The following is a 12179-nucleotide window of genomic DNA, read 5'->3' on the forward strand; positions in this document are numbered from 1 at the left end:
AGGAAACTAAAGAGAGAAAAAAAAATAGAATGATCTCCTCAAGGTTGTATCCCTCCACCAACAGGAAATAATGTTTTTGTCAGAACATTATGAAGTCAACACAGTGAAGTTGATCTTTCACCTTTTGCATATAAAATGTCACCACTTGATTTTATCCATATTTGAGTTAAATTGTGTCATAACTAGTGTATGAATTTGTGAGTTTTGACCAAAAACTGTTTTGTGAGGTCACAGTGACCTTTGACAACCAAAATCTAGTCAGTTCATCTTTGAGTCCATGTGGACTTTTGTGCCAGATGTAATGAAATTCCGTCAAGGTGTTACTAAGATATTGTGTTCACAATGCCAAAACTGTGTTTTGTGAGGTCACCACAACCTTGATCTTTGATCTTTGACCACCAAATTATCATCAGTTCATCCTTGAGTCCAAATTAATGTTTGTGCCAAATTTGAGTTCCCTCAAGGCGATACAGAGATATCGTGTTCATGAGAATGGGACAGACGGACCAACAACGAAGAAGTCTTTTTCGGAGAACCTGGAAACATAATGTCTCCATAAAAAATGAAAAAAAAATATAAATTCCTTTGGCTGCTTTGTCTAAACTGTTATTATCAGTCTCTGAGTCTACAATTTTTGTTTCATATCCAAATTCAAGTCAAGAAACACAGGAGTTGTGTATTCATCTCTGCTCACATGCCACAGCAGAGTTTCTCTGACTAGACTTAAACCAGTGGAGAAGCTGTTGGCTTGTCATGTGAAGTTTGGGACACACTCTCTCACACAGAGGAGGCTCCTCATGGACTGCAACATAGTTTCTGTGGGAAAGAAACTATATAAAACCTTGAATGTGTCTGGTCTGCAGTGAATAGAACACAAGCTCAAAACCAACTGAACTAATTAGTTGTAACAGGTGTCATGTTTCATGTTTCCATGGCAACGGCTAGGCCTGTCTCTTATACACATCTTATCAGTATTAGAGTAAATGTCGGCTGATAAGTAACAAGATGTACAAGAATACAAAAAGTACAGAAATGTCTACAAATAAAGACAGACTGACCAGTTTATAGTTACATATCTTGGCCACCATTCTTTACTTGCCAAGTGTAATGGCTCCTGATTAAATATCACAGGTTTAATATGTGAGCAGTTCATTTTAGTAATTCCCTGTTTTCAAATTTTCATTTGAATTATACATAGCAGGGTAAAACTATCCCTTTTGCCACAAAAAACTATAATTAGTAAAAAGTTGTGAAGAATATATGTCTTTGATCTTTGCTGTAATATTCTGAAATATTCTTGCCTTCGCCTTTCATTTGAGACAGGTATATTTAATTTAGTTGATTAATCCACTGTAATTGCAGTACTTTGCATTGTTTTCCCAATCACTGTAAAGCTACTTGCATCCAAACTCAACAATTCCTGCCCAGATATTTCACCTTAAAAGCCTTCCAGTGGCTCAAAGAGCATAATTTCGATGTTTCCAATTGACTTTTAATGTACAACATCTCCAAGAAGTGTTGACTTTCATTGATGGTAAAGAGAGTGAAAATCATTTGTGAATGCAAACAGTGAGTGTAAAAAGAGAAAGTGTTATTATTTGTTCTTCCTTTGTTGCTTCTAATTTGGCTGATGCTACAATACTAATTCTACTATTACAACTTCAAATGTTACTTCTTTTACAATTACTTTTGCCAATGCAATACCTTGTTAATTAGGAAATTCATTGGTATGTAAAATTAGCAGGTTAAACCTTCCAGAATGTGTAAAATTGAAAATAAATGTTTGAGGATTAAAGGTTCAGTCTGTATAATTCTGGCTGATGTAGAAAATGACAGAAGGCCCGTTGTTATCATGTGTTAGTACCAATCAATTAATGCCAAATGTACTCTCATACACCTTATGACAGGAAACTAAAGAGAGAAAAAAAAATAGAATGATCTCCTCAAGGTTGTATCCCTCCACCAACAGGAAATAATGTTTTTGTCAGAACATTATGAAGTCAACACAGTGAAGTTGATCTTTCACCTTTTGCATATAAAATGTCACCACTTGATTTTATCCATATTTGAGTTAAATTGTGTCATAACTAGTGTATGAATTTGTGAGTTTTGACCAAAAACTGTTTTGTGAGGTCACAGTGACCTTTGACAACCAAAATCTAGTCAGTTCATCTTTGAGTCCATGTGGACTTTTGTGCCAGATGTAATGAAATTCCGTCAAGGTGTTACTAAGATATTGTGTTCACAATGCCAAAACTGTGTTTTGTGAGGTCACCACAACCTTGATCTTTGATCTTTGACCACCAAATTATCATCAGTTCATCCTTGAACTCACATGCCACGGCAGAGTTTCTCTGACTAGACTTAAACCAGTGGAGAAGCTGTTGGCTTGTCATGTGAAGTTTGGGACACACTCTCTCACACAGAGGAGGCTCCTCATGGACTGCAACATAGTTTCTGTGGAACAGAAACTATATAAAACCTTGAATGTGTCTGGTCTGCAGTGAATAGAACACAAGCTCAAAACCAACTGATAGAACTAATTAGTTGTAACAGGTGTCAAGTTTCATGTTTCCATGGCAACGGCTAGGCAGCCACAGTAAACGGCAAAAAATCATAAGAATGATGATGTACTTTAAATCAATTAGATTCACTGCTACTGCAAATGCGTTGAACAGCTGGATCCATCTCAGTATAATGGTGCTTTTTGACAGACAATCTTAAACTGTGATCTCGGGCAAAGTAAAGTACCTCTGGTGCAAAACTAAATCACACGCTCACAGTTACTCCATCTGGACTTACGTTGGCAGCTGAGTCCTCGGCAGGTTTCGTTCCACCCTCCTCTGGTAAGTCCGGTGCTGTAGGGACCGAGACGGGCAGCAAAGGGGAACGAGCCTTACCAGCCTGACCCAAAGAGGCTGTCTTCACCTGTGGCTTAGGGAGGCTTGCACCTGGGAAAGACAGGAATATATTTGGACCAAAAAACGACTTGATCATTTCACAGCCTTCTTTGTTTGTCATCGATCATTTTATAGAAGTTCTTTAACAGTAGAACTGCAGAGCAAGCGTAGAACAAACATGGACTGTAATCAAGCTACAAGCTCAGAGAAGACAGAATGGTGAGTGTATGATTGATGTGACGGATGTAAAAGATGATTTTAGAGAATGAAGAGCATAAGGTAGAATGGCAAGATAGAACACAATACAGGATTTTATAGACCCAACAGCAAATGTCAGCCAGACTTTCAAAGATTGATCAGTGAACTAATCAGAACATATGATTTTTCTTTAGGCCACTATATTCATTTTGCTATAAAAACACTAGTTTCCAGACAGCTGCTGTTTAATATTGTTGTGCATGTGAGCACTGACAGGAATAGTTTGATCTGACAAGACAGAGCTGCTATTGGTTGATCTAAATGACAAGTTCACATGCAACTAAGTGAACTATTGAACAGGAAACAGGTCTGAGGTCTGATTGCAGGCTTCTCTATGATCATCCATCCATATTCATCCATCCATCCATCCTCTTCACGCTATTATTTTATTATTATTTATCTATTTTTTCATCAAGTCATTTAACAAATCGCTTGTCTTTCCAAACATTTGTCAAGATGTCCATCATTCTTTTCATCCTTTCAGTTAACTAGTAAAAAAAAAAAAAACACAAACAATGGACCGACAAGTAAACCAAGGGGACAAACCGACCAGGCACAAAAGAGAACATACATCCAAGCAACAGGAAAAAAATCAATAAAAAAATCAATTCAATTCTTTTGTTTCCACAAAACAGAAAGCATTCAGGAAGTCAAATTTAAGGATGCTTCTTCTACAGAGCAAGAAGGAAAGTAAGAGAAAAAAAGCATGGAAGAGGAGACAAAAGAGGGATTTTTTTCTGATTCCCTGAACAGCCTCATTTCTGAACACATCCTGAGGCATCTTCTGCCCACACTCCCTCCTCTGCACTACATTCTTTAACTTCCTGATCAATAACATCCATTCTCCTCCCTGAGAAACAAAACACCTGGAACAGTTTTGATAGCAGCGGATTACACCAGAGAACAAGAAACTGTTGAATTTAAACTGCTTTTAACATCAACAGCCTTCACAGCGTGGAACAATGACTCCCAGTCTGTAAAAAAAACACGCCTCAAAACTATGTTCATCCTAGTTTTTATTCTTGGTGGTCTGGTCTGGTTTGAATTGTTGGGTCTGAGCTCTGCCTTATGAGCTGGACGCCATAAATGTTGGATCTTCTGTTGTCTCTCAATTTAATGGCCATCACAAATTAAGAAAATATTAATATTAAATAACAATTTTAAAATGAATGAAAGTCCTCGGGGGCACCAGCCTAAACTAATAGGCAAAATAGCCAATATTGTTTCAGTCTCAAATTATTACTATTAATTTAGAAACCTTAATAACTATAACCAAATTACCATATCTACAGTAGGTTAAAGTTGAAGGACACTTTGACTTTGGTCTGTCTATGTCTTTACTGTACACACTCAAAATCTAGACATAACAGCCTCTCCTCAACAAAAATACAGCTAGTATGAACACTGTCAGACTTTATATTTGTAAAAGTGAAATTAAATTCCAGTTGAGTCTGAGAATCAGACGACAACAACAAAAATAGACAATGATATGACTGAATTTATGTTTGAAAGTCCTGTCTCTAAAACAGTTTTAAGGTTCCTGGAATCACTCCTGCAGTTGAAAGGGACCAGCTGACTCGACAAATGGTTCAAAAATTTAATTACACAGGGAATAAACAGATTTAACTTCCAGTTCTTTCAGTCAGTCCACTGGAAAATCTGTATTTAGAAAGAGAAATAGGCTCCTAGACAGTTCAAATCAGGAGTCTTTCAAACCCAGTAAAAAAGGAATTCTGATTTTTTTTTTTTTTTTAAATTCACAAACGTGTTTGCTTTATTGTCTCCTGCTGAGAATAAATATTTCTTTCAAACTGTTGAATCATAATCTCTGCTTTCCTGTAGACAGCATTAAAAAAGAAAAAATGAAGTCCACCTTAGGATCGCAGCTGAGAACAATGAAAACAAACTCCCAAGCTAAGATGGTTAAGTCTTCTAGAATGACCATGACGGTAAATTTTGACCGTTTTGCAACTTACATGTGTAATAAATTTGTTAAATAAAAAAATACAAACCTATTGGTGCCTGACTTTTCCTTTATTCCTTTATTTAAAATTGTTTTCATATAAATTACACAAAAGGTAAAGAAAATATAGTCATTTCTACCAAATTTGGCCAGACAGTCATATTGCGCGGTCGGAATTTTGCGCTCTTAAATTGTTTATCTCAGTTGCTTAGCAACCATCAATTCAAAAAAACGTCAGTCGTTGGTCTGGAGTGTGAGCTATCGGCTATAGGAATTTCATAGCAACTACAAATTACTTTAAAATTGACTAATCACAAATATTAATCATCAGAAAGTGTGAAAGTGTGAAACAAATGTTTACATAAGATATCAGAGAATGGCGGAAATGATAAGAAAAGAAAGAATGAAAATGACAGATGCCATGGCCCTGGAGATGATTGATGAGTGATGAGTCTGATGCAGGGGGTCTGTCGGAGGTGGAAAGTGACAGCGACTTTTCCTGGGTGGATGAAAACACTTCATCCTTATCAGAGAGAGAGTGAATCACATGTTAAAGAAAAATATGTGGCTACTTTCATCGGAGACTGCGGATCCAGATGTGCCATTCATGATTGATGCACCAGGTGAGCTCCGCTGCCCTGTCTTGTGATGAGCCAACTAGAGTGCTCAACCTGGAGTCACCACAGCCGGAGGCAGCTATGGAAAAGAGTAACGGTGTGAACTGTCCTAAAGCCAAGTGAACGTCCAGGGAGAAGGCAGAGCCAGAACATCCTGACCGAAGCTGCTGACCCATTGGCGCACGCAAAGCGCAATATTGGAAATGGCTGAACTGAAAGCCTTCATAGCCCAGTTATACATCCGTGGCACAGCTGCTGGACAGCCTGTGGGCTGAAAAATGGGGCTTCCCATTCCGATTTCTGGCCATGATTTCCTTGAAAAATGGGAAGCCCCATTTTTCAAGGAAATCATGGCCAGATAATGAGATTCCTACAGTTCAATAAGAAGGAGAGACGTCTTGTTCTTCTGCTGGATGACAAGTTTGCCTGGGTGTTCAGAACATAGCATAGCCTGCTACAAGCCTTGCGCCGAAATCACAGTGGATGAACAGTTGTCCTCCACCAAGGCCCAGTGCAAATTCATTCAGTACATGGGGAACAAACCTGACAAATTTGGCAACAAATTTTGGCTGGCTGCGGATGTCCAAACAAAAATATATGCTGAATGGGGCTTCATATCTGGGCAAGGTGTAGACGTGGAGCAGAGGTCAGAGGTCTTTTGCGAAGGGCAAAAGAGCAGTCAGGCAGCTGGCACAAGGTCCAAGTCAGCAGCCAAACAAAACCCTGCAGCAGACTCCAACAAGGAGGCAATGCTAGGTGCTTCGAAGCAGCAACCAAAATAAAACGCAAGACACCTGGTGCAAATGCCTCAAACCCATGTGCGGAAATTGTGGGAGAAAACAGGTTAACTGTTTTGACTTGCTATATAGTTTAAGTAGTCAGGCTACAGATATAATAAGTTAAAATTGATATGTTATTAGATTATTGTTTTGTTGTTCATAAACTTAATTCTTGATTCTTTTTAGTTTTAGATTAGTTCATTTTTGGTGTTTTAATCAATTTCTGTTACAAATGTGTTATAAATGTTAAAATGTTTCATAATAATAATCAGTACGATACTTTGATTAGTTGTTTTTGTTCTGGGTTATGTTGAAGGAAGTTTTCAATCAAAAATAATGTGTAAATAGGCTTATGTTGGCCTACAAGGTACAGCAAACGTCTCATCTCACTTTGCTGCAGAACAGAGAGGTTCAGAAGATCCTTTGCTCCCACTGTCATCAGGCTATACAACACCTCAGCCAAAGGAATTGGACTAATCTAATTATTATTGTTTAGTTATTATAACTATTATTATTATTATTATTATTATTATTATTATTATTATTATTGTTATTATTATTATCATTATAATGATAATAATAATAATAATTATTATTATTATTATTATCATCAACAATGAGCTAATGGACACATGAATTTCCCCTAGGGGATAAATAAAGTATCTATCTATCTATCTCTGACTGCCAGTGGAGCCACCTGCTCACCTGTCTCCCATTTTCAATCACCTGAGCATCCCTGCCTACTTACACACCTGTTCCCCATTTCCCTGATCTGCTCCCTGGTATTTATGCCAACTCTTTATCCCAGTCAGTTGACAGATTGTCTGCTTACTGTATGTGTTTCACTATGTGCCTAATACCTGGGTGTAGCTACCTGTTGTCCTGCCTGCCTACTTATCCTTCTGTCTGTCTGTAAGCCTGGTCCTCTTCATTTCTTCTATTAAGAAGAAATGAAACGGTGCACACCGCCCTGTGTGTCCTTGCTGCCTGTGCTGCTGCTGCCAGCTGTGACAATGTATGACTTCTCAATACGCTGCTGTCAGACCAAATCCAAACTGAACTGAGCTTCAGAAAAAAAAAAAAAAAAAAATGTTTTGCGGAAAACACAATAAGTCACAGCAGTACAAAGCTGGAGCAAAGGTTACACATCCACAGTAGAGAAAGCCATAACAGAGAATTTCACGGTGCCTTGCTCACCCTCAGGGGTTTTTGCCAGAGAGAGAGGTGTGTAGAGGGGTGGGGGGGTGGATCTCTGTATGTGTGTGTCTGTGGGGGGATGGGGTATACTGGCGGCTCGACTGCTCAGAAAGGTAGATATATTTACCAGACAAGCTGGAGTGGAGGTGTGAAATGCCAACTTGGGGTCACATCAGTGTCTTTCTGTTTCTGGGTCAAAGGCAAAGATGGAGAGATTCCCAGCGATAGGAGGTGAGGATGGAGAGGGCGGGGCTATTGATCTTTAGGGCAGTTTGAGGTAAATGCAGTTAAAGACGAAAAGAGTCTTTGAGGAAACGTGTCTCTAGAGGGAAACAGTCGGGCTCTCATCCGCTTCCCACAGCAGCCTGTTGTTTCTTTGTCAGTCTGATTTATCTCCTTTCTACTTTGAGGCTGTCTGTCTGATGTCTGCCTGTCTGAGCACCTGTCTAACTGACCAATGAAAGAGTGGCAGACTGGCCCAGGAGGTAAGGATGTTCTTAGGTGAAAAGTTTCTTCCAAATAAACCTTTGTTAACATGCAAAATGATGTTTATTCCATGGCTTGAAGTATGTTCCTATTATTGGAAAACGTTTGGAGGCCCGTTTAAAACAAACAAAAAAAATTTATGAAGTTGGTTATGATAAAAATAAGTCAGTAAATACTGGGGAAATTAAATATAAGTCACGGGGTCACATTGCCAGTCTGTGTTATGATCCTGATTTAGTACCTGATAATCTTGTTGTACCATCTCATAATTTAGATTTACAATGTAATTAATGTGGTCTGCTTCATCTTCAGAATTTTCATATTTAATTTTGACATTGGTGATTTAAAAGGCCAACATTTTTGCCTTACTGATTTTGACTTACTAGACTTATTCTGAGTTGGAATATTTTCATTGGGATTTACTTTCCCTTAATTCTGTCTTTCTATGTTAGTTTGACTTAATATCTCATAATCCTGATACTAGTAACTCATAACAATCAAACTTTTCATGGATAATTTTGACATTTTGAAAAGTTACTTAACTCCAAGTTTGTATTTCATTATTCTGAATTAGTATCACATAATTTTATCACATCATCATCTTGGAATTGATCTGTAAAATTTTGACTTGATGATCTCATAATTTTGACTTGATATCTCTAAATCTTGAATCCTTCTGATTTACTAATTTATAATTTATCTTTAGTATGTCATAATGTAGATCTACTATCTCATAATGATGTGTTCAGATGCTGTCAGAAGGCGGCTCCATCAGCCTGTACAACACTTTCCATCTAGTTTAATCTCATCACACAGTGAAACAGAATTGACTGTATCTTAAAGTAGGGGAAGTGGTCAGCAGTATGATGTGATTAAAATGGCAAATTATAACAAAAAGTATCAGAACATTTATTGTTTATTGCCTCGGTTTTAGTTCCTTATTTAGCATCCCCTAATATTTACACTTGCTATGTTGAGTAAGTGAAATGTTGACTCATTTATTGATCTTTTCTTGGGAGAGTTGTGCCTCCACAAAACTAGGAACAAAATTACTGGAAACTTTGTGGTAGAGTAGAGAGCATGTAAACCTTTGATGCACTCAGGCCTCAGTGCACATTCTGACCACCTCACTATGTCTAATCAAACTGCAGATGGATTATCAACTCTACCCGTTTTCCTCCTCCTCCACAGCTCTATCTTTACTTCATGCCTGAAGACTCAAAATGTTTCTAAAACTCTTTTTCTGTAATCTCCAGTTTCACCTAACATGAACAAGTGACATGAAGATTAGATCACCTGGAGTTTCACCTGGATTGATCTGCTGCTCTGCTCACCATTAGTTATCTGACAATGTTACATGTTACGGGTTGTTTGTATTCATGTTTTTTTGAGTTAATGAGTTAGTGTACGTTTTGCTATATATATATATATATATATATATATATATATATATATATATTTCCTATTGTGCCACCCTATGGGTAAACTGGTAAGGCTTTTGTATAGTGTGGGTAATGAATATTGCAGCCTCTAGAAAAGATAAAAAAGGCCAGTGTATGATCTGATGCTATAAAAATACCAAACATTTCAACTTTTCTCTGTCTGTCCTACAAAGTTGTCCAAATGCTACAGATAACCATTTTAACCTATCTTAAAGCTTTTCATTGGTAATAAGGTGCGTCCTCCGAGGCGAGATGAAGGCGTAGGCTTAAAAACATCCATGACAACTGGCACTCGTTCTGCCTCCAGCTGTGGTTGAAATGTCTTTTCTCAGTATCAGACATTGAGTCGGACAATCCCATTACAGCTTCCAGCATTAAACTGCACATTAACTGCCCACTATCATACTTTACGCTGCAGATGGGCTTTGGAGGCTCGATTTAAAAAGAGAAGACAGTAGTTGGAATAGTAGTTGTTGATAATATTTATTTCTAATTCAAACTCATCTGCTGTCACAGCAGCAACATGATTGTAAGTTTTCTTTTACTTCAGATTCTTTCATTCACTGGCAATGCCAATGATCATGATGAAATAATTATTACTATTAAAGCTGAGATATTACAAAACTACTCCACAACATGTTTGATTTAAACCAGTTAATTCTATCACAACTATGTTGGACTCATATGAGAATGATTTAAAAAGATTGAAGCAGCAGAGGATGAGCTCAGGTTTTTATTAAGAGTTATTTTTTCATATATTGGACAGTTCCCTCCAGAGCAACATAAAACATTATGTGGACGGCACCTTTAACAGAAATGTCCTTGGGGCCAGCATGAACATGAAGGTTGGATGAAAAAGTTTAGGACAATTTACTGGAAATAACTTTGAATGTAGCATCATGTCTGTGTCTTTATGCATCAATTCATGTTTTCACCTGCCCCACTGGACCCTCTCCATAAATACAACAGCTGTGTCATCACTCTCACTCTCACTCTTCTGGGTAGTTCAGTGTGTCACCAGCAGCTTCAATGAACCCATCACCACAGGCAAAGCTGAAGTTGAACCGTCAGGAAGAACATAATGTGCACCCGCAAACTGGCTGTGCTTTAGCAGGAAAAGGCCAATCAGCTAATGTTAGCATACAAGCTATAGCTAGGCTGACCAGGATCCTGCTTCAGTCGCCAGTTGCTCTGGCTGCTCTGCCCTCTTTGATTGGGGAAGGAGGGACTTGCCCTAAACAAGATAGAACTGCTAATGATGGAAAGAAGAGCACTGAAATCTTGCTTTTATCATCTTATACATTTTATCTTCAAAGTCACAGATACCATTTTACACACCTTAACTACTGTGACAGCCTCTTCACCTGCTCCACACTGAGCTGAACTCAGTCACCAGGCTTTTAACAAGATCCACATCACACCTGTTTTAGCCTCCTCGCACTGGCTTTATTTTAGGATCTTACTGTTGACTTTTCAGGCTCTTCATGGCCTCTCTCCATGTTACAGTATATATCTGACCTCTTAGTCACATTCAAACTGCTAGATCCTCAGGCAGAGGTCTTTGTTCTTTTTCCAAGGTACAGCTGAAAACTAGAGGTGACAGAGCATTCTCAGTCCGAGGCCTGAAGCCTGAGGAAACCGGGTCAACACAATCAGTGAGCTCTAACAAACTAAAACAAACTCTTACCAGAGGACCTGATTTTACCTGATTTCATTGACTGCCCTTTTGCTGGCAACACTGTGATTAGTTTTTATTTTATTTATTTACTCTCTATCTGAATTTATGTTGTACAATCTGCTTGTCTTGAAGTCGTTGCCTTGTACCACTTTCTAACATGGTTTTAGAAAAGTGCTCTAATAAAGATCATTATTATTATTAATACTGTATTTTATGGTGGCCTAAATAAATAGTTGTAACCATCAACATGTTTTACCACCATAAAGAGTGAAAATAAAGTTAGTTCATCTCAAGGCCACAGCTTCAGTCACATGACTTACTCTTTATACTGCAACATACTGTACTGTATATCCAACACACCCTTGTGATCTTGGTGGTACTTCAGCTGTCAGCGCTGCCGTGCCCTCTGCCACACAGCTCACCTGGAAGCTTTCCTGTCGCTTGATGCTTCTGAGGTTCATACAGCGTTTCTAAAGTTCTACCTCCACCTGTAACTCTGTGTCTACAGTCCATCATCATCCCCTCCTGCCTGCTGTGCTCTGCTTTGTGAGGAGAGACATGGGCAAAGCCTCAATGCCAAATAACAGCAGTGTACAAATTCTACACACTTTAAGGTTAAGGTTCAACAGGTTTTATGAAATGTTTTTTAAGTTTATGTTTTGCTTTGACTTGATTAAAAACAGGCAAAAACATTCCTCATGTTTTATTTCCCAGTCTTCAGTATTTTCGAAACATGAATGAAATACACTGACAGTAAAAGTCTTTCACTTATGGGCAATAAAAATGTTTCCACATTATTTTGACAAAAAACATAATCCAGAAACTTCAAGAACAGAACCAAGACATTACAGTTTCTGTG

General features: G+C 38.1%; 1 protein-coding gene across 1 annotated transcript in view; it reads right to left on the reverse strand.

Moving 5' to 3' along the window:
- The window catches only part of dcc (DCC netrin 1 receptor), a 211243-nt gene that overhangs the window by 13295 nt on the left and 185769 nt on the right, over nucleotides 1-12179 (reverse strand). The window contains exon 27 of the mRNA XM_087171665.1: nucleotides 2803-2951. Coding sequence (XP_087027791.1) covers nucleotides 2803-2951 — 149 coding nt within the window. The remainder of the gene's footprint in view (nucleotides 1-2802; nucleotides 2952-12179) is intronic.

The sequence above is a fragment of the Seriola lalandi genome, unplaced genomic scaffold, assembly GCF_002814215.2.
Source record: "Seriola lalandi dorsalis isolate HSWRI2012SDOR001 ecotype SW California unplaced genomic scaffold, Sedor1 jcf7180002054939, whole genome shotgun sequence".
Lineage (NCBI taxonomy): Eukaryota > Metazoa > Chordata > Actinopteri > Carangiformes > Carangidae > Seriola > Seriola lalandi.